Source organism: Gymnodraco acuticeps, unplaced genomic scaffold (assembly GCF_902827175.1).
Source record: "Gymnodraco acuticeps unplaced genomic scaffold, fGymAcu1.1, whole genome shotgun sequence".
In the NCBI taxonomy this organism is placed as follows: Eukaryota; Metazoa; Chordata; class Actinopteri; order Perciformes; family Bathydraconidae; genus Gymnodraco; species Gymnodraco acuticeps.
In genome coordinates, this window is record NW_022990238.1 from 5450423 (window position 1) to 5470166 (window position 19744).

Genomic DNA, 19744 nt, shown 5'->3' on the forward strand with positions numbered 1-19744 from the left:
AGGGTACTTTTTCAAAATATTCAATCCTTATCACGGTCACCAAAAAGCTGTCAGGTAGTTTGTGTCATCCTCCAAGTCATAGTATTTTTTAATTTAGTGACATCTGGTGGTAATGTAGAATGGAACTGAAGTGATTTATTTTGGTAGGCTTCTTCATTAAACCAGTTGCTTATGACACATTTGAGGAGGCCTTTTTTTTGGGTAAGAACAACATAAATCACAAACAACAATAAATCACTGCAAAAGGGTAACTTTATTGAAGAAAACAGAAAGCCAGCAAACAAGCTGGTTTAAAAAAGTCTACATTGTATATTCAACTAATTGAAATTCATCAGCCTTTTAAAGATCAGTGGTCTCACTTGCAGGTTGTTTGTATGACACATTATAACCTGAAGCAGCTACAACATCTTTTCATAAAGGCTGTCATTACACAGGGCTCAACCCATCTCCTCACTGCTGGAACACACCGGTTCACCGTTCACAACATACCACACCTCATTGTAGCTGTCAAACATCTTCCTTGGACTGCAAGAAACAAATGCACACACAATACATTTATGGCAAAATATAAAAACATTAACACAAGTTTTTCTCTCATCAACAATTTTCTTTTTGGTTATCACTAAGAAAATGAGGGAGATTTCTTTACCTGTTATATCCAACAGCATAGTTGTGGTCTTTTTCATAGTTTGCACCCGCCGAGTCTAGGTAAGAGGACAGAGCATACGCTTCGCTTTTGTAGAGGAAGCTCGACATCAATCCTTTATAGCTCCGTACATACACCTTCATTGCGTCCATGTGACCGATCTTCACCTGCAAGTAAGCAACAATGTTTTATTATCTGCTGAAGCTGACAGATAACTCACATAATTAGTTCTCAAGAAAATATGTTTTTTTATTTTTCTCCAGTGTTTTTTGACATAAAGGCTTACCTTCCTATCATTAGGTCTGGGGGGATTGGCCTGATGTTCAGCGGGCATCAAGAAACTCATTGTGTATATATACTTTTTCATACCGAATATAGAAAAAGATGACTTGTCCTCAGCAATGTTTATGATAACAGGAGCTGTCATTTCAATGCCGAAGTCTGAAGGTAAGCACCATAAAAATACAAGTGTTATTTTTTAAAGAAATGTCACAAAAAGTAAATGCATAAAAAAATATATATATTAGGGCTTATACATCAGATAAACTATTTCTGCTCTCTAGAACAACTCAATATTGTAATTATAATGTCAGGAAAAAAAACGTTTCAATTGTAGCTGCACCACATATTGAAACACAGTAGTACTATTTTTTATACTATGTTCCTGGCAAACATAATGATTAAAACTTATGAAAACATTTTACTCTTTACATTACACTCTCATCCATCTATTTAAATGCTAATGAATGTTCTCTGTAATGTTTAACTTCTGTAGTGTATTCAAATGTTGTGCTGTTTTGATTTTCTGTTTTGAGTCTTCTCTTTCAATAAAACATTAAATAAAAAAGATAAATAACCACCTTTGATGTAGTTAAACAGTCTGCGGAATAATGGGAAGATTGCAAAGTCCATGAAATAGCTTTTCTCTTCAGTCCAAACCCATGTCACATTGCCATAGTCACGGACCTGAGAGGCAAAAACAAAGAAACGGGAGTGGGCTTTGAAAACAATTTGCACCTCAAATATGAACTGGTTTGTCTTTGCACACTTACCTCATATTCATCAGTCTTACAAATGGAATCAAACAGCAGACACTGTTCGGTCTCAGAGCAGAAGTCAAGTTCAGAGGAGCTCCTGTGTATTGACAAAGACATTTAAAAAAAAAGGCAGAAATGCAGACATCAGGGAATATACTGTACAATAAACAGTATGAAGTGTTCTTGTCAACTAGATTTATGACAGTTTTATTTAATGTATAAAATATAGCAGTAATAAACTTTGCCGGGATCTGAGTAAAGTATTTTTTTGATCTGTAACTGAAGTGAAATGCAGGCAGGAATCTACAAACATGAGGGTTCAATTCAGGTTTCTTACCCAATCCTGGCCTCAGCCGTTAGCACCAACAGGAAGCCAACAAGTCCTGAAATGTAAATCCTAGAACACACAAACAATATTTTCCAAAATATTGAACAAGCAATTGTTGTGCATTTGAAAGTTTTCATAGCATTTCAAATGAGTTCATACACTTGGAAATACTATGCATTGATTTTCATGTAAGACATCTGAACAATAAAAGTATACTTACATCATAGCAGAGTGTTGGGTTCTGTGCTCCTGAAGTTGGATACTGAGAGTCTGGTCCAAAGCATCCTTTTATTCCAACCCTGGTTATGAAAGGAGAACTGGCCACTCCCTGAACCCCTAACGCAAACCAGACGACAGATTTTCACAACCAATGGAAACACAAAGCAGAAAACTGGGAATAATTATGAAACAGAGAGACACGCTAGGCTGCACGTGTCATTTAGATCACACATTTTATACTAACAATTTAGATTATCTTAAGGGAGATTTAGTTTAGACTCCTCTGTGACAGGGGGTGAACACATTTCCAATGTTTAACACTATACCCAACACAACAGCACTGCAACAAATACATGACTTTGAAAGATTAGTTTGTTCAGACAGCCAGTGACAGGTGAAGATATTACTGTCTTAAAACAATAATAATATCAGCTAAAAGCGCCAATGTATCATTGGGTGATATTTGTGTGCATGTGGGTCAATGTGTGCAACATGACTGTAGGAGCGTAGGTGAGACAGGTTATCTTAGTCTGGCTGGCTTCATATAGGTTCTACACTTTTGACTTCAATTTGATCTCTTACTCTGGAAAGTATATAATAGACAATTGTACAATTGTATGCTTAAAGTCATTTTCTGTCTTTGTGCAAACCTCAACAGTAAACTTCAAACAGAATATCGAAGGTAAAATGTAAAAATAAACATTCTGAACTATTTATTGACCGTTTTTTAGATGTAATTTGTTGGTCGTTGTTGAAGTGTGGTCCCATGTCCCCACTGGTCATCACAATACACTACATACACTCAGTGGTCACTTACTAAGTACACCTTTGGTCCAATGCAAACCTGTTTTTCAATCACTGTCACTAGTTGGTGGTTCAAGTTTCATCTCTTACTGAATGAAATGATGGAAACGCCTTGTTCCCATGCCGTATTATTTACCACCATATTGTACAAAATGTCTTAAACAACCCTGGACACACAACAACAGAAACAAACAACTGGGTTGGACAGAAACTATGTAAGATTCATGTAACATAAGAAGTCCGAACATTGCATCTTTTGTGATCCTGTGATAGATTTCTGCAGTGCCGCCCCTGGCCAACTTGGGGCCCCAAGCGACATTGTGAGATGAGGCCCCCCCCCCAACCGACAGGAGTGAAAACATTTTTATTGGAAACAAAGTACTTTGCAAATATAATTCCTGTTTATTATAATTATCAATACAGTTACTTTGTATACAGTGAGGTAAATGGTAAATGTGCATGTATGTCGTTCAGTGTGCGTTTACAGGTGAATACGTCTGCATTTCCTGCCAAATACTAGCCACATGCTCAAAAACTGATATTTCTTAAATCTGTATTCAAATGAAGTTCCCTCTGTCAGCAATGTATCAACAACTACACACACATTTCTATCAGTATTTCTCTGTGTTGTGGTTGACATGACGATGACTGTTACGGCCCGTTCACACAGCGGCTATGGAAAAAGCTTGCCGGCGGGCGTGTCTGAAGCTCGACCAACAACCAATCACATGAATCTCCCGCCCCAGACACACAAGCAGCGGTTTGATTGGCTAGAGCTTGTACTGGCATATGATTTGATTGGCTGACGCTTCCACCGAAAGCTTCAGAAGCTTAAAAAGTTGAACATTGCTCAACCTTTGCAGCCTGAAACACCAGGAAAGCTCCGCTCTGCTTCCCACAATGCAGTTCGGCGAAAAGTGACGTCACCTGCAGTCAAAGTGAACGGGCAGAAGCGTTGGAAGAAGCTGTGTGGACGGGCCGTTAGGAGTTAAGGGGAGAGGCTGAGCATCACCATGAAATGTGCAAATTGACATAAAAATGAATAAAAGGGTAAAAAATGCTCCATGTTTTTTAGGCTGTAAACTTGAACTGTTATGTAAGCCAACTAGACAAACAGTGTATCACTCTTCCTCCTGTACATTAGCAGATAAAAGGCATCACATACTTGAATGAATGTTAAATAAAGAATGCTGGAAATAACTGCATCTCCATTAGCCTGTATGCTCTGCAGAGACTGCCTTCTTCATGTCGTGTATTGCAGCTGATGTTTTAATATGGCAATTGGCAATTTGACTTATACAACATTCGCAAGCTGTACATTTGACTCATACAATAACACACCTTCGAGTGATGCTCTAGTTTCTTCATGTTTTTTTTTTTTCCCTCTTGCTTGCTCCGGACTGAAACTGTCTTTTCACCGACATCTCTTCACCTGCACTAGTGGCCGTATCAAAACCGTGTTGGTCAGACGTCGATTCATTGCAATGGTGTCGGGTTACAGACGTGCTCCCCTTGTCACCTCTCACTCTCACTCTCGCGGGGGGTGCGCGGAGAACTGCGCACAGCAGCTGAGGCCCTCTGGGCGGGGCCCCCTGCGCAAGGCGGGGCCCCATGCAGCCTGCGTGATTGGCCTGTAGGGAGGGGCGGCCCTGGATTTCTGTACCTGCAGAAAACGAAATCCCTGGAGTTTCTCCCCATTTCAAACAAATGCATTCTACCACAAGACAAAAGGTTGAATCTCGCCCATACGTTTAAAAGATAAGAGAGTTTTGGTGCACGACATAGAAGAAAACTGTGTGCTGTTGATACATCTTTATTTCAAAACTAAAAAGAAGATGTTTAAAAGAAAGAAATACTAAAGCAAAACCAACTGGTAAATTGGCAAAGAAGAAGACGTGAATTATTGAAATTATCATATTCACCTGAATACCTTAAGGTCTCATATTTGACCTTTGGTTTTTGAAATAAATAAAAATAAAAAAATCGGTAAAAATAAATAATGTGTTATTAAGTGAATCTAAAAACTGCTGGTATGGAACTTTTCCAGTGCAGTAACAAAATGCTGCAATAGTTTACTGTCACTAGGTCTGAAGGACATGCACGCTACTGAACATAATTAAGAATTTTAAGAAAACAGTAGATTTTTCATCAAATATGTTATGGAAATACTAAAATCCATAAAACAAACCTCTTTGAATTGGATTTTTAATGTTTTTTTATTTGATCTGATTTTTTTATCATAACTTCTTTCATTGAAAAGTATAATTTTCAATAGTTTCCATTTCATGTTACAAAGTGAAACATCACTGGACGAATTGTATTTTAGTGTTTTGTCAGCCTTTGCAGGTACGACGCTGGACGATTAGGCCACAACTATTTTAATTGGATTTGAGTGATTTTTCCAATTTAAATCAACATTTTATTGAAAATTCAGCATTTTTCTAAATAAAAAGTCTTGCTTTTTTTGTCAATAGCTTTCAGGTCATGTGACCAAGAGACTCCTAATGAATACAGCATTGTTCTACTACACTGGGAGTCAGGACATTTATATTATTGGATGTTATTTCCTTTAAATATTTTTTCTTTATACCATCAACATAAATGTAGAAGCATTAACATTAGGAGACCTTTGATGTGTTTCTTGTAGAACCTTACTTTATGACAGGGAAGTTATTGAATACGTTTGTAGGCCTATGTCTTTTCAGCGTTGCACTTTCTGTACGTTTCCCTCTCCACAGGCTGCATCATAATTTTAAAGCTCCTTAAGGGAGAAAATTATAACCTTCTACATAAACACTGAATGGGGTAACCTGAGTAGAATCGAATGAAAGGATGTCCTCTCATGAGAAAGCACATAGGAGGACATGGTAAACCCGCCCTCAGGCCAGCTCTCACGCATTCTCAGTTTAACACAAGCTAGATGTAAGCAAACCTGTGTGAATGGTAGCCTGCCAAATGAACTTACAGTAGCGGTGTTAGACTGTTAGTTATTAAAGTTACTATAATAACAAACCTCACCTGGTTCTTGAACAGCTAGCTAAAAAACACAAATCAAATTTAATGTGATTGTTTCACCGCGACGACAGTTTTTGATTGTTTTATTTTGATAGTTGTTACCGGAAATATCCATCTGGTGTTGTGGAAATAACGGGTAACCTGTGTGTTTAGTGTCCTCCAGTGGTCACATTGAAGAACTGCAACACTAAAACAAACAATCCCTTCACCATGTTATGCATAATGCACTGCACACATTATCCGATTCCCTTACATAACACATGTGTGAATGGATCATTTGTTTTGAGGCAGACTGATTATTAGAAACAGAAATGTTATTGTAAATGTTGGCGTCTGCTTAACTTTACGTGTGGTTGAAAGTGTACTATTAATTCGTGGCTTACTGCTACCCTGGGGACACAATGGAGAACTGCAAATAAAGTTTGTTGGGATACTACAGAAAATACTTCCGGCAAAAACTTTCAAAAAGAAAATGTCAAATTTGAAACGCAATTCAAAACTGTAATGTAGTCCTACAGACCTTATTTTATGCGTTCAAAGCGATAGACACAGATTATTAATGTTACCAATGCTAACGGTACTGTATTACTAATACACTTTGTCATCAAACCGCAGTAAACCGAAATGACACATCATGTAACAAATGGATGAATTAAATTAAGATAGACATTTTTTGATTAAGTCATTTGTGAACATACTCTTTCTTATATTAAAATAAATAAATAATAACAATACTTTCTGTTATTAGCTATTTTGAGAACTACAACGGTTAAAGAACCAATTTCAAAGAACTACAACTCCCACATACTGAGCCGAGTGACCAATTTCAGTAGCCTAATCGCTGGGTTTATGTAGCCTCCTGTCCCGCTGTGACTTGCTCGGGTTCCTCCTCCCTTAATTATGCATCAACATTATTTATCGACTAGCTAGTTTTGTAGCCTACAGTCTTTATTTCCCATTTCTGCTGCTGTGGAGGACGCTGCACGCTCTACAGGTTGGTAGACTTCAACACCAAAGCAGAACCACAGGCCTCTGAACTTTGATGAATTTAACTCTTTCTGTAGGTAGGCCTACTAACATTGTCTGGAGTACATTATATTCCCATCACAACCTTATTGTATATTGTATAATCTTTGTTGTTACTTTAAATCTACTGTTGGTGATAATTTACTATCATGGCTTTTTTTGTTTTTTTTTACGCCATTTTATATCACAACTTCTCTTTATGACATAGGCCTACTATAATCTGAATTTTTTTTAAAGAGATGCTATACTTTTACCTTTTATGACTTACTATACTATGATTTTTTAAATATAATTATTATATGACATTTAAATGAAATATATGTAATTCCATACTTTGGTATTCTTACGACTTTAAAAAATAAATAAAACCCTTAATGACTTTTGAATTAGATTTTATGACATGCCTAGGACTATTACGCCTTTTACAAATAACATGTTATACTATTTTGACCCACTTACTATGAAATTGTAATGGCATACGCCTATACTATAATAGAACATTTTTCAATTACTTTTTAATGAATTACTATACAATTGGCATTACTGAACACATAAAAAGACATAGCACTACATATTTTTTCACATTAGCTATGCAAAGGTATTGCTTAGCTAGAATGTATTTTATTAGACTTAATCTAACAACTTCAGCGTGAATGCCTATAGACCTGGAACTTCCTACCCATAAACGTTAACATTTATACAACCTAAACATGAGAAATTCCAACATTCATTACATTCATCACTTATTAGGGTTTATATTTAGTTATCGTGTTGTGAATCTCATGACTCTTCACACTCAGTGATTTTTGCTGTTAAAGGGTTCAAGTGTGAATGAAAGGCCACAGTGGAAGAATTACTAAACTTGCTGTTGTAGCGGCTACAAATTCCAGTATGTGTAAATCAGATTAGAGTTAATATAATCGCTGAACACATACCAAAGTAGCCCTAGTGGTACCATACATTGGAAGGTTAGCATTTCACATCAAGTGATTCCCTCTCAGGGCCGAAATAGCTACCTATATTTTAGAAGATGTAGTAGAAAAATGCACTTTGTGGTGGTTCAGTTTTCCTTTTTATGTGAGGTAAATGGCCAAATCAAAAACATCAATTTAAAACATATAGATTTGATAACACATCACAGAGGGAAAAAAACAAAGACCACCTATTTTGGGACCAGTTTTCACCGATCATACAGGAAAATAAAGATGATAAACAAAAAAACGAGAGACACTAATTGTTCCACGTACATTATTGTCATTATATCATAGTCAAATAAAGTTGCTGCATTTAGTGCAATTTGAGCCTACAATGCTGTGTGAATTGTTATCAGATAAAAAAATTAAGTAAATGACTTGACTTAGCATGTTTGAATTGTTATCACAAAATAAAATGTTATTGTCCAGATTGTACATGATGATGATGATGGTGATGATGATGATGGGATTCTCTTTCAGAGATCATAGAGCCATGGGAACCAGGAGGGTGCTGGTGACTGGCTGCTCCTCAGGCATTGGCTTGGCTGTGGCTGCACGGCTGGCCAAAGATGAGCTCAGACGGTTTAAAGGTCAGCCTTTCACTCTCATTAACAAGAAAAAAAGTAGACGATAGAATGAATTACAGTATAGCTACTTACAGCAAGTGTTTTCATTTTTTATCTGAGGCAGTGGTTGCCACAATGAGGGATCTTGGGAAACGAGGGCCCTTGGAGAAAGCGGCAGGTGACTCCTTAAACAAAACCTTGGAAATCAAACAGTTAGATGCCTGTTCTGAATCCTCCATCAGAGAGTGTGTCAACAGCCTGCAGGACAGACGGGTGGATGTTCTTGGTCTGTCTCATTTAATTCACATTCTCATTTAATTCACATTCTCATAGACACGTTTTTTAATCTCTCCAAAGTATGACGTTAAATACTCCGCTGTTATAGTGAACAATGCTGGTCTTGGTATGATTGGACCTCTGGAGTGCCAAAGCATTGATGCCAGGAAGGAGCTCTTTGATACAAATTTCTTTGGCCTGGCACGTCTGGTGAAAGAGGTCTTACCTGACATGAAGCGGAGGCAGAGCGGCCATATTGTCGTGATGAGCAGCGTCATGGGAACACAGGGTGCGTTTGTTTGTGTCCCTGAAATTGCACAGAAGCTTATTAAAAAAGAATTAGGAGCTTGTTAACTTGTGCCCTTATGTTTCTACACAGGACTTCTTTTCAATGACGTTTATTCAGCCTCCAAATTTGCTGTGGAAGGATTTTGCGAAAGTCTGGCAGTGCAAGCGTTGAAGTTTAACATCAAGTGATTGCATTACAAGTCTTGAAAACTGTATCAGCTTTAACAACATAATGCAGGCACCCCACAACTAAAACTTAAGTAACATCACAATATGACTCATTGACTGTAATGTAATTTTTTTATTTACATCTCTGTCACAAGGACGACTCTAGTGGAACCTGGCCCTGTTGTGACAGAGTTTGAAAGAAAGGTGTATGAAGACGCTGAGAGTATTGATTTTTCAGGGACGGATAAGGAGACCGCCAAAATCTTTCGTGAAATTTACCTGCCATACTCTAAAAAGATTTTTGCCTCATTAGGCCAGACACCAGAGGAAGTAGCTGAGGCAAGTGATGACTTTTATTTTTCTATTTCAGATTAGAAGTCATTAAGAATGAGTGGTTTTGCCAGTCCAAATACATAATGAGGAAGTACCCTCCAGTGTTAAAATATGTGTCTCTTTTCTCTAGCAAACCGTTAAAGTGATCACAGACAAGGAACCCCCTCTGCGCCACCAGACAAACCGCCTGTACATGCCCATGACTGCACTGAAGCACGCTGATCCCACTGGACGTCTGCCTCTGGATTCCTTCTATAAGATGACCTTTAAACATGACAAAGTGTTCAATGCTACTCTAGCGATGCTGCACTTACTGAAGAGAATAGGAGGGAAGAAATAAAGATTTTATGGCCAGGTTGTATAGACTATAACAATTATTCCTAAGGAGACAGTTATAGTAATACAACTTGTCACAGATTTTTAAATATAACTTTTAACTGTAGGATAATGATATGTATTAACAAGAAGTTTATATGATAAATATGTACAATAACTAATTTACCTCCTTTATTGTTTTTATGTAATTTGTTTTGTTTTAAATGTTTCTATCGGTTTTTACAGGTAAACTTGAGAAAATCATATCGTTATGAAAAAATGAATACAAATCGTGGTGTACAAATTATTCAAAAAAATACGATTTGGCGTAATCGATTGTCTGGAGATCAGATAGATGTACATTCATTTTTGTGGCAATATATTAGACAGTAGCTTGCGATGGAGTTTCAAATCACGGAAATATTAATTCTAAAAATGTTTGTGAATATAATGCACTCAAATGCCTCAAATTGGATTTCAGACATTGTGTATTAACATCAGTCCCAAATACAGCATTTATTGTGCGGCTTTTGTGTTGGACAGAGAATGTTACATTTCAGACAATAAAAATATGAAATAATTAATCATCTAAGTGCATTTTGAGTTTTATTTACATAACTATTATAATGATGACCTGAAATAATGATCAACTGATCACTGAAAACCAGAACACAAAAAATGTAGTTCCCTATAGTTTTATTGTAAGTAACTTTACAACTTTTGACTGTAGAAAGAACACCGTGGAAAGCTTTTAGATTTTAGTATTTCAAACTACCTTTTTAAACAAGTATAGAAATGAATAATGATAATAAAATATCTATGACTAATAACACAAGACAATAAAATATCAGTCACAGCCTCAGTTTCAAATAATGCTAAATGAAGTACATTTTATTTTTGTCCTTTTTAGTACATAACAATCCTTTCAGAAACATAAGAACTACCCAGAAAAAAACATATTTACAAACAGAAGTTGGGAGGTTGAAATGTACAAAACACTTAGTGCGACCTGGTAGAGAAATTGAAAGACCAGTTATATATAAAAAAAACAAAAAAAAAACAGTTTCTTGTTAGTAAAATGTGAACTGTTCATAGGGACAACAACATGTTTCCCAGGTCTGACAAAACAGTAACTGAGGCTATGGTGAACAGGATAAAACAATGAATGAAAGATAAACTCTATGACACAACTAGGGGCAGTGTTAGGCCACCACAACGGTAGTAGCTAGGAATGATGGCCTGCTAATTTCTGTTTATGACATCATAAAATGAAAATGCAATGGTTACTTTTCAAAATGCTACAATTATCAAGTGACTTTATGTTGAAATGTCCATACTACGTTAGGGAGAGGATTACCTCTATCCATAAATCTCAGGTCATGTGGGGGTAAAGCGTCGGTCAGGCATAATACAAGGTGTCAGCTGGATGACTGGGAGTGTCATCTCAGATTTGTGTAAAAGGTTTAAGGGGGCAGCACTACATAGTAGTGTTCTTTCCTTCAGTCTCTTCTAACAATCATCTTAAGATGCATCTCCACTGCCCCTGGACTGGGAGCTACTGTAGATGCAAGGGAACCGTTCCATTGCATGCCATAAAACACCTCCCTGAGGAGTGACAGGGCGTCAGCAGTCGCAGCCCAGCAGTTACACCCTCACACTGACCACTATTCCACCACGGACACTACCAGAGACCAGGCAAGAGTTTCAACAAGACCTACACTGCTGCAGATAATCCAGGAATGTTTCCATTTAGTCCAGTAAAGGACACTATGTGGACTTCTGCCTGTCAGTCGTCTGTTTCTACTGTGTTGGATGATGCTGCTGAAAGGCACACCGTACACACTTAACAAGACAGGCAGAATGGAGGAATGCTTGCAGGGAAGAGTGATATAAAATAGCAGCTGATAAGCATAGCTTAGTACATCCGAAGTGATATTGAGAAAAGGTATCCATGGTTTTCACAAACAAACAGAGTATAAATCGACCGTAACAAACAAAAAAAAGAACACAAACTAAAGGGCAGTGAGAGGCTGATTTTAAAGGCAAAGTAATACAGGTGACAGTAACATTGGAGGTAAGAGTCCCATAGAAGCAGTGGGAAACAACAGATTACACCTAAACCTGTACTCTTACGATTACTTTTGAAAGTTCATAGCAACAATTACCATGTATTAAATGCCACCCATATATTATAAATATCCATTGCAGTTATATGTTGTATTTGACCCACACTCGCCCTTTGAGGCTGGTCACTTGAAGTGCTTCAAAGACACTCATCTACATTCTTATTCATAATACTCTTATGGAAAGAAATCAATATCCACAATTCAATCAAATCAGAATATATCACTACTGCTGAGAAACTTTTAATATATATCTGCAAGAACCAGTTTCTCATCTTTACCAGGTGTCGTTGGCCTAAATAAATATCAGTCACTCGAGGTGAAAGTTCCTCTTTCTGTCTGTTAACTTGTCTGAAACATGAATTATATTCCTTTACCATCACTTGCCACGTTGGCTAAATAGAAATGTAGGCATTCAGTATAAAATAGGGGGGGGGGGGGGGGGGGCGGGGGGGGGATACATTATTTGAGAAGCTAGAACAGAAATACACTTTTAAAAAAAAGTAATTCAGAGATAAAAACAATAAATAAAAATAAATGAATTCCCTTCAACATTTTACTTTTTTCTCATATCTACTTTTTAAATGTTTGTTAGTTTCCAGGAGAGCACACCTAAGCCTTTGAAATGAAAGACTTGGTTTTCTTCATATACTTTTTTATAATAAAAAACAAGTCCATCTGTGACAGAATTACTTCATTAAATTGTCTGCTGTTTGTTCAGACAACACACATTTCCCTTTACTTTTTTCTCTGCAAAAATCACTAGCAGACGCTCCTTGTGATAAGCATAGTCAATCCAAATCCAATGAAAATCTTGGAAACAGGCTGACACATATAAACAGACAGGCCCGAGAGCCAGTCCACACATTATTTTACCTCAGGTCCCTTTTCAAGCAGGGGCCATGAGATCTTTACGCAAACACCTGCATCTTTCCATTTGCCTCTGGGATTTGAGAAATTTGGGTCTGGGCAGGGCCAGCTACTGCTGGGCTTGGTGTAGAATCTGACCAATCAGAGACGCAGTGAGGAGAGGGGCTGGACCAGGGCTCTGGAGACTCTGGGGAGGGGGTCAGGTAGGGGTGCTCACTGGGCAAATGGAGGTAATGCTTGGGCGTGGCATCTAGTGCAGATGAGTAGCTGTGCTGAGAGGGAGGTGTAGGGTAATCCTCCGTTCCTGCAGTGCTGCCACTATGCTGGGAAGGCAGAGCCTGAGAGGGCTGGGCTGTTGTGGGGGCTGCCTGGGGGGGTTGAGCTGGAAGCTGGGGCTGAGAGGGTTGCTGGGGCATCTGCTGCTGCTGGAAGAAGGATGGTGGCGGCTGGGAGGTCTGAGGAGTCGGTGGGGAAGAGGTGCCAATGCGGGCCATGTTCTGCTGGTTGGCGATGGAGTGGTTGAGAAGCTGCTGCTGCTGCTGTTGCTGCTGCTGCTGCTCAGCAATGGAGGGCAGCTTGACTGGGCTGATGGTGGGTGTTGAAGTAACAGGTGTGGGCTGCAGCATGGCGTTACGGTAGAGCTGCTGGTGCATCAGCATGGTCTGCTGCTGCATGGCTGGGCTCTGGGGGTGCATGCCTGCCTGGCCACTCTGCACAAGATTCAAAACCTGCTGACCACACTGAGAGGAAGACATCCGGCTGTGCCAGTCAAAGGGCACACTCACAGGACTGACCAAGCCCATGTTGAGCCCCATCTGGCCTGAACTCATCACATAGCCATGGTTGACATCTGAAGCCATGGAGACACGTCCCTGCAAGGACATTCCTCCAGATCCTAGGTCATTGAGTTGGGCTAGAGACACTGCAAAGGGGCCACTACCATCCAACATGCTACTATGTATCATGGGGGTGTTTGGGACAGACATAGATGTGTGGTAGAGCCCTGGTGACTGCATGGCCACAGGGGAAGTGGGGTTGGTCATGTAGCCAGCATTGCTAGCCCCCCCGTGGGGTGAGTCCAGTGAATCGACCGGGGAAAGGGTAACAGAGCTCTCCAGTAAGGCACTCTGCATGTCCAAGGTCAGCTTCTTATTACGGGCCTTGACTGACTCCTTCAGGCTGGCAGCATGTTGGCCTCCCAGGCTAGAACCCTTAGCACAAGGCCTGCGGTTCTTCTTGCCCTGTGGGGTGTTCTTCAGACTAGGCATGTAGGCGCCCGGAGGGCACATGAGAGGAGACAGAGAGTGTACCCCAGAGAGGTGGTGTCCAATCCCTCCATGGCCCTGGGGGCTTCTTACTGTGTTGTACTCATCAAGAAGCTGCACAATATCGTGGTGCATACGCTCCTGAGCAATGTCCCGTGGCAACCTGTCCATATGGTCTGTGATCTCTCTGTTTGCAAAGTGAGCCAGCAGCACCTTCACAGCCTCACAGCTGCCCTCACGAGCTGCAAGGAACAGTGGGGTCTCCTCCTACAAAGAAAAACAAGGCAACAAAACAAAGAGGTTGTTAGATACAAACAGATTTTAGTTGAAGCCTCGCTGATCCAAAAGTGTGGTTAATATTAAACATGGATGTCATACCTTGAGATCCTGCATGTCCTTGTTTGCACTGTTCTTCAGCAGGGCAACAGTCGCCTCGACATTGTTAACGGCTGCAGCCCAGTGCAAGGCGGATTTACCTAAAACATAAAACAAACATTGAGATTACACATCCATGCTTTCAGTGAATATTATTACAAAACAGAAACAACAGCATCAGGACACCCACTTGAGAGAAGAGTTACAAACTTACCCAATTCATCTACTGCATTGACATCAGCATGACAAGTGATGAGTTCTTCTACCATGCCCTCTACTGCCAGTCGTGCTGCCAGGATCAGCGCAGTGGAGCCATCGTACATACGGGAGTCAAGATCTGTAGCCCGATTTCGGATCAGAATCTAGGAGGATGAAAAATTTTTGGGGGGTTAAATATTATGATTTAAGCAATACATGTGCTTACATTTGTTATAGGCATTTCTAACACCGCCAATAAAAAGTACATGTTGTTTACCTGGAAGACCCCCTGTGCATCTGCGGCCACTGCAGCATGTAGAGGTGAGCGACCAGTGTTATCCTGAGCATTAGCATCTGCACCAGCATCCAGCAGCCTCTTAGCAGCATCAGCACGGGCGTAGCGAGCAGCCAGGTGGAGCGCTGTCTCCCCAGTTCGGTCTGTTTGTGCAGCTAGGGAAGCTCCCTGGTAGATTAGGTCAGAGATGATGTTGGCAGAACACTCCTCACTCTCCTCCTCCTCTGTCACCTCAGGCTCTAAGCCGCCTCCACAGAATGATGCCAGCATCAGAGGTGTAAAACCATCTGATATGAGATGAAAACAGTGGGTTGGATTGTATCTGTTCAAGAGTTCAAAATAACAGATCATTCATCTTAAAGTTACCAACCTGGGCCTCGGACATTAACATCCATGCAGTCACTTTCAAATTCTCCTTGGGGTGGGGTGAGGGCCATAGTGGGAGGCACACGTATATCTGCAGCTGCGAGGTGATGCTGTGTCCACTGCCTGCAGTCCACTGCATCTTCACTGTCTGAGAGCATACTTGGCTCCTCAACCTGAACTCACAGAAGGAGAGAATTTAATTTCAATATTTAATGCAAGCTTCAACACAAGCTGACATCCTGTGATAAATTGTATGTACACATGTGTGTGCTTGCGTCTAAGTACATTGCCATTTTTAAATGTTAAGACAATGTGTAACTGACCTTAAGCCTTTTTGCCTCTGGACAGTCTGTGTCCATCCACTGGTCACTGTGATCACCAAGGAGAGATTCTTCCGCAGTTTTTGCCATGTGTCTGTTAAAGGACACATATGGTAAACAAAGTAAGACACAAAGAAAACCAATACAATTTCAAAATAAACCCCTTACAGAATTCCCACTTAAATTGCTTATGAAATTCAGACCTTATAATACCACATAATTGCAAACAAATAACTTACTTCATTCCAAGAGCATCCTGACCAACAGGTTCCCTGCGGTTTTTGTTGCTGCTGGGTTCCTTCTTTAAGAAGAAGCCCTCAGGGAACCAAAGGGTACTGTGTTCTCTCTTTCTACGAGCAATCAACATTCCTAGCACCAGGATGACCATAAGGAAAAGGGAAGCTAACCCGACCAGCATCAGCTTGGCCCATTGAGGTATTGGGTCAGGAGGGGGATCCCTTTCAACACCTGTCATGACAAGAGAAAGTTAGCACGCCTGTACTTTCTTTGTCTTACAAGTTTAAATTGTGGCCTTTAAGTATCCCTACTCACCAACGGCTTCTTTGATTGGGTATGGGAAGCGAAGCATTTCTACAGCTGATAGAGCTCCCAGGTAGTCTGCAGCTCTTTCAGCTGACGGGAAACAGCCCTCAGAGCTCTGAGCAGCGCACAGACGGTTGTCTATTTCCAAGTACACTATGGATCTACAAAAATAGCAGACAGGCAGGTATTTAGTGTAATGTTCAATGTATAAGAAAAACATAATATTTTATGTTTACTGTATGTCTGACTGACCCGATGACCTCCTGTTTAGGCTGCAGCTCCCGCTTGAGGCGTGCCCCGCGAGTGTATGGGTGGATCTTGGCATCTCCATTCCCGTCCAGCTGGAAGCGCAGTGAGGTGTGTAGGATAGCACTTAATTTCTGCAGAAAAGCTGTGCTGGTGCGTTGAAGCTCCTCGGGGGGAAGTAGGACTACCAAAATCAAGACACCATCAGCAAGGACTTCTGGAACCTTCTTTGCACAGTCCAAACCATCCCAGCCACACTCCACTGAGTTACAGCCGGGGTCACACTCTCCATTAGCGTAGTGGTCTATACAGTAGGCTTCATACACTGGACTGGAGACGACACAAAGAAAAGAATCAGCTTGGGATTTCTCGGATAAGTACAGAAAAAACGAGGGAATGAAATTAAGAGTAAAAGTAAACTTACTTGCAAACTTTCTCCTTGTTCATGCAGTCAAAGTTGTCATACAGACAATCAGCGTTGTTGCAGGACTCATCACACTGGCTGTTGTTAAAGACACTCCAACATTGTGAACATTGAGCCCAGGGGTTTTTTGATGTAAGAGAACAGTCCCCGCCGTCCCAGTCACAAAAGAAAGTGTTACATTCCTTGTCGCAAACATCATCTTTGGCTTTGCTACGACAGTCTGCTAGAGGGCATATGGGTACTTGAGGCTTGTTGGGCATGATGTCCTGCTCACACCGTTTTCCTGTCCAGCCACTGGGACACTGGCAGTGAAAGTATGGGAAGCTTGTTTCTTCAGTGCACAACCCTCCATTCTGGCAGGGCTTGGAGGAGCAGCCTTCATTGCTGCGATGCTGGCACTGGGGTCCACCATAACCTGGATGGCAGGTGCAACGCACCCCTCTTTGGGTGAGTGCACAGCTACCACCATGGTAGCAGGGCAGCTCCCGACAGGACATGATTCTTTCACAATTAAGCCCAGCATAACCCTAAAAATAGCCAAAATGTAAGCAATTAGTTTGCAAGCTTTCAATACACAAATAATGAAAGCTGTGATGTATAAACTCCAAATCGTTTTTTTAATACTTAATGTGAATGTACACTTACAAGCTGACATGTGCAGGTGTATCCCATTGCAGAGCTGCTGGATACAGAACACACTCCTCCACTCTGACAAGGTTGAGACTCACACACACTGAAACTGTTCTGACACTTTCGGCCAGTGAAGCCAGGTTTGCAGACACATTGGTAGTCATTTGGCAACTGTATGCAGTCAAGACTGTTGGGGGGACTGCAGGGGTTGGAGAGACACTCGTTTATGTCTCCCTCACATCTTTCTCCTTTAAATCCAGGGGGACAGTTGCAGCGGTATCCACCCACTCTGTCCACACAGGTGCCATTGTTAAGGCACTTAGGAGGAGCACTGCGCAGCCTCAGAGGTAGTGCACAGTCATCTTCATTTATCTCACAGAGAACACCTTAAAAAAAGAGGATTGTTAAATATTATTATATCTTCCAGTAATTTGTTGTAAAATATCTTAAAAACGCCACTCGAAATATTGTTTCTGTTAAATATGTGCTAACATACCAAGTGTGCCAGGCGGACAGGAGCAGATATAATGTCCCACCAGATCAATGCAAGTGCCTCCATTCTGGCAAGGATGAGATTGGCACTCATTGATCTCCATCTCACAGTTCTGTCCAGTAAATCCTGGCATACACTGTAAAGGCATACAGAAGACAATAACATTACTTCAGCAATTGTGATGAAGCACTGTGTGAATACTTAATCTGACAAAGATGCACATAATATAGATTATAGATAGATAGAATATAGATAGAATGTTTTACTTACATCACACTGGTACCCTCCCACATATCCCCTGCAGGTGGCGCCATTGCGGCAGGGTTTGTCTTCACAGTGGTCTACCTGGCTTTCACAATAGCTTCCTGTGTAGTCAGTGGGGCATTTACAATAGTGGGAATTCCCAGTGTTGACACAGTGACCACCATGGTGGCACAGCTCATCTGTCTGGAGCCCTGATTGGAAGAAATGTTGACTTTAAACACTGTTGCAACACAACACAAACGTTAAATGTAATTTGTTTTCCACATACCTCTTTGGCGTGCGGCTGTCTCACAAGAGACCCTGGAGATGTCACAGTAACGTCCAGACCAGCCGTTAGTACATTCACAGGTGAAGGAAGCATCCTTTTGGCGACAGCGTCCTCCATTTTGGCAGGTAGATGAGCGTCTGCACCAATCGACAGGTGTCTGGATAGCCAGAAGACAAAATTGTCAGGATGTATTTTACTTAAAACATGAAGCGATGAAGACTCAAGGAACATAACAAGATATTTTTAAGAAGAACCAATGAGTGTTTACCTGGCAGCGGGAGCCAGTATAGCCCTTGGGGCAGGAGCAGCGGAAGGACTCTAGGGCATCTTGACAGATGCCTGCATTGAGGCAGGGCTGGGAGTCACACTCGTTGACCTCGTATTGGCAGTGGGAGCCAGTGAAGCCTGAGCGGCAGTTACAGGAATAGCCGTTGATCTTATCTGTGCAGGAACCTCCATTGAAACAAGAGCTGTAGAAATGAACACATTTTATTGTCATATTCAGTAATTATACACATGTGAACAGGTTTAAAAGCAATGTCAAATATACACTCACCTTTCAGTGCAATCAGGGATGTTGGTTTCGCAGTGGTTGCCAGTAAAGCCCGGCCTGCAGGTGCAGGTGTAGGAGTTAACATAGTCTGTGCATGTGCCTCCATTTTTGCATGGCGAACTCTGGCATTCATTGATCTCTAAAGCACAGCGGGGCCCAGTGAAGCCTGCCAAGCAGCTACAGTGGAAGGAGTTCACAGCGTCTGTGCAGGAACCTCCACTTAGGCATGGATCTGATGCAATAAAGAGAGGAAGACTTTGGTCAAGAACAGTATTCATAGTCTTGGTATTAGTTTTTTACAGCAACAGGCAATTCAGCACGCTTTGTTTATGTGGCCACTTACTAGGAGTACAGTCGTTGACGTCTGTTTCACAAGTCAGCCCAGTAAATCCAGCTCTGCAGGAGCACACAAAGCCTCCAAGTGTGTTAGTGCAGGTCCCACGATTCTTGCAGGGGTTGGAGATGCATTCATTTACATCCACATTACACAATTGACCTGAAGAATGAAAAAAAAGG

At 40.8% G+C, this 19744-nt stretch overlaps 3 protein-coding genes across 3 annotated transcripts in view; 1 reads left to right on the forward strand and 2 right to left on the reverse strand.

The window, feature by feature from the left end:
• Positions 1 to 367: 367 nt before the first annotated feature.
• On the reverse strand, positions 368 to 2349 carry soul5 (heme-binding protein soul5). Its single transcript, XM_034220411.1, has 7 exons — positions 2232 to 2349; positions 2021 to 2080; positions 1699 to 1780; positions 1507 to 1612; positions 933 to 1087; positions 650 to 813; positions 368 to 525 (listed from the first exon to the last, which is right to left on the reverse strand). The coding sequence occupies exons 1-7, from the start codon at positions 2234 to 2236 to the stop codon at positions 438 to 440; spliced, it is 660 nt and encodes a 219-aa protein (XP_034076302.1). The 5' UTR covers positions 2237 to 2349; the 3' UTR covers positions 368 to 437.
• A 4566-nt stretch (positions 2350 to 6915) lies between these two features.
• LOC117548874 (retinol dehydrogenase 8) lies at positions 6916 to 10451 on the forward strand. Its single transcript, XM_034220417.1, has 7 exons — positions 6916 to 7043; positions 8530 to 8639; positions 8740 to 8901; positions 9001 to 9180; positions 9271 to 9364; positions 9503 to 9686; positions 9811 to 10451. The coding sequence occupies exons 2-7, from the start codon at positions 8543 to 8545 to the stop codon at positions 10018 to 10020; spliced, it is 927 nt and encodes a 308-aa protein (XP_034076308.1). The 5' UTR covers positions 6916 to 7043; positions 8530 to 8542; the 3' UTR covers positions 10021 to 10451.
• A 223-nt stretch (positions 10452 to 10674) lies between these two features.
• Positions 10675 to 19744, reverse strand: part of notch3 (notch receptor 3) — a 28213-nt gene continuing 19143 nt past the window's right edge. The window contains exons 16-32 of the mRNA XM_034220337.1: positions 19572 to 19724; positions 19232 to 19460; positions 18944 to 19145; positions 18676 to 18832; positions 18414 to 18598; positions 18147 to 18279; positions 17666 to 18036; positions 17021 to 17547; positions 16603 to 16926; positions 16360 to 16511; positions 16047 to 16275; positions 15811 to 15901; positions 15492 to 15660; positions 15104 to 15408; positions 14843 to 14990; positions 14632 to 14729; positions 10675 to 14520 (exon numbers count right to left, since the gene is read on the reverse strand). Coding sequence (XP_034076228.1) covers positions 13030 to 14520; positions 14632 to 14729; positions 14843 to 14990; positions 15104 to 15408; positions 15492 to 15660; positions 15811 to 15901; positions 16047 to 16275; positions 16360 to 16511; positions 16603 to 16926; positions 17021 to 17547; positions 17666 to 18036; positions 18147 to 18279; positions 18414 to 18598; positions 18676 to 18832; positions 18944 to 19145; positions 19232 to 19460; positions 19572 to 19724 — 4964 coding nt within the window. The 3' untranslated portion in view covers positions 10675 to 13029. The remainder of the gene's footprint in view (positions 14521 to 14631; positions 14730 to 14842; positions 14991 to 15103; positions 15409 to 15491; positions 15661 to 15810; positions 15902 to 16046; positions 16276 to 16359; positions 16512 to 16602; positions 16927 to 17020; positions 17548 to 17665; positions 18037 to 18146; positions 18280 to 18413; positions 18599 to 18675; positions 18833 to 18943; positions 19146 to 19231; positions 19461 to 19571; positions 19725 to 19744) is intronic.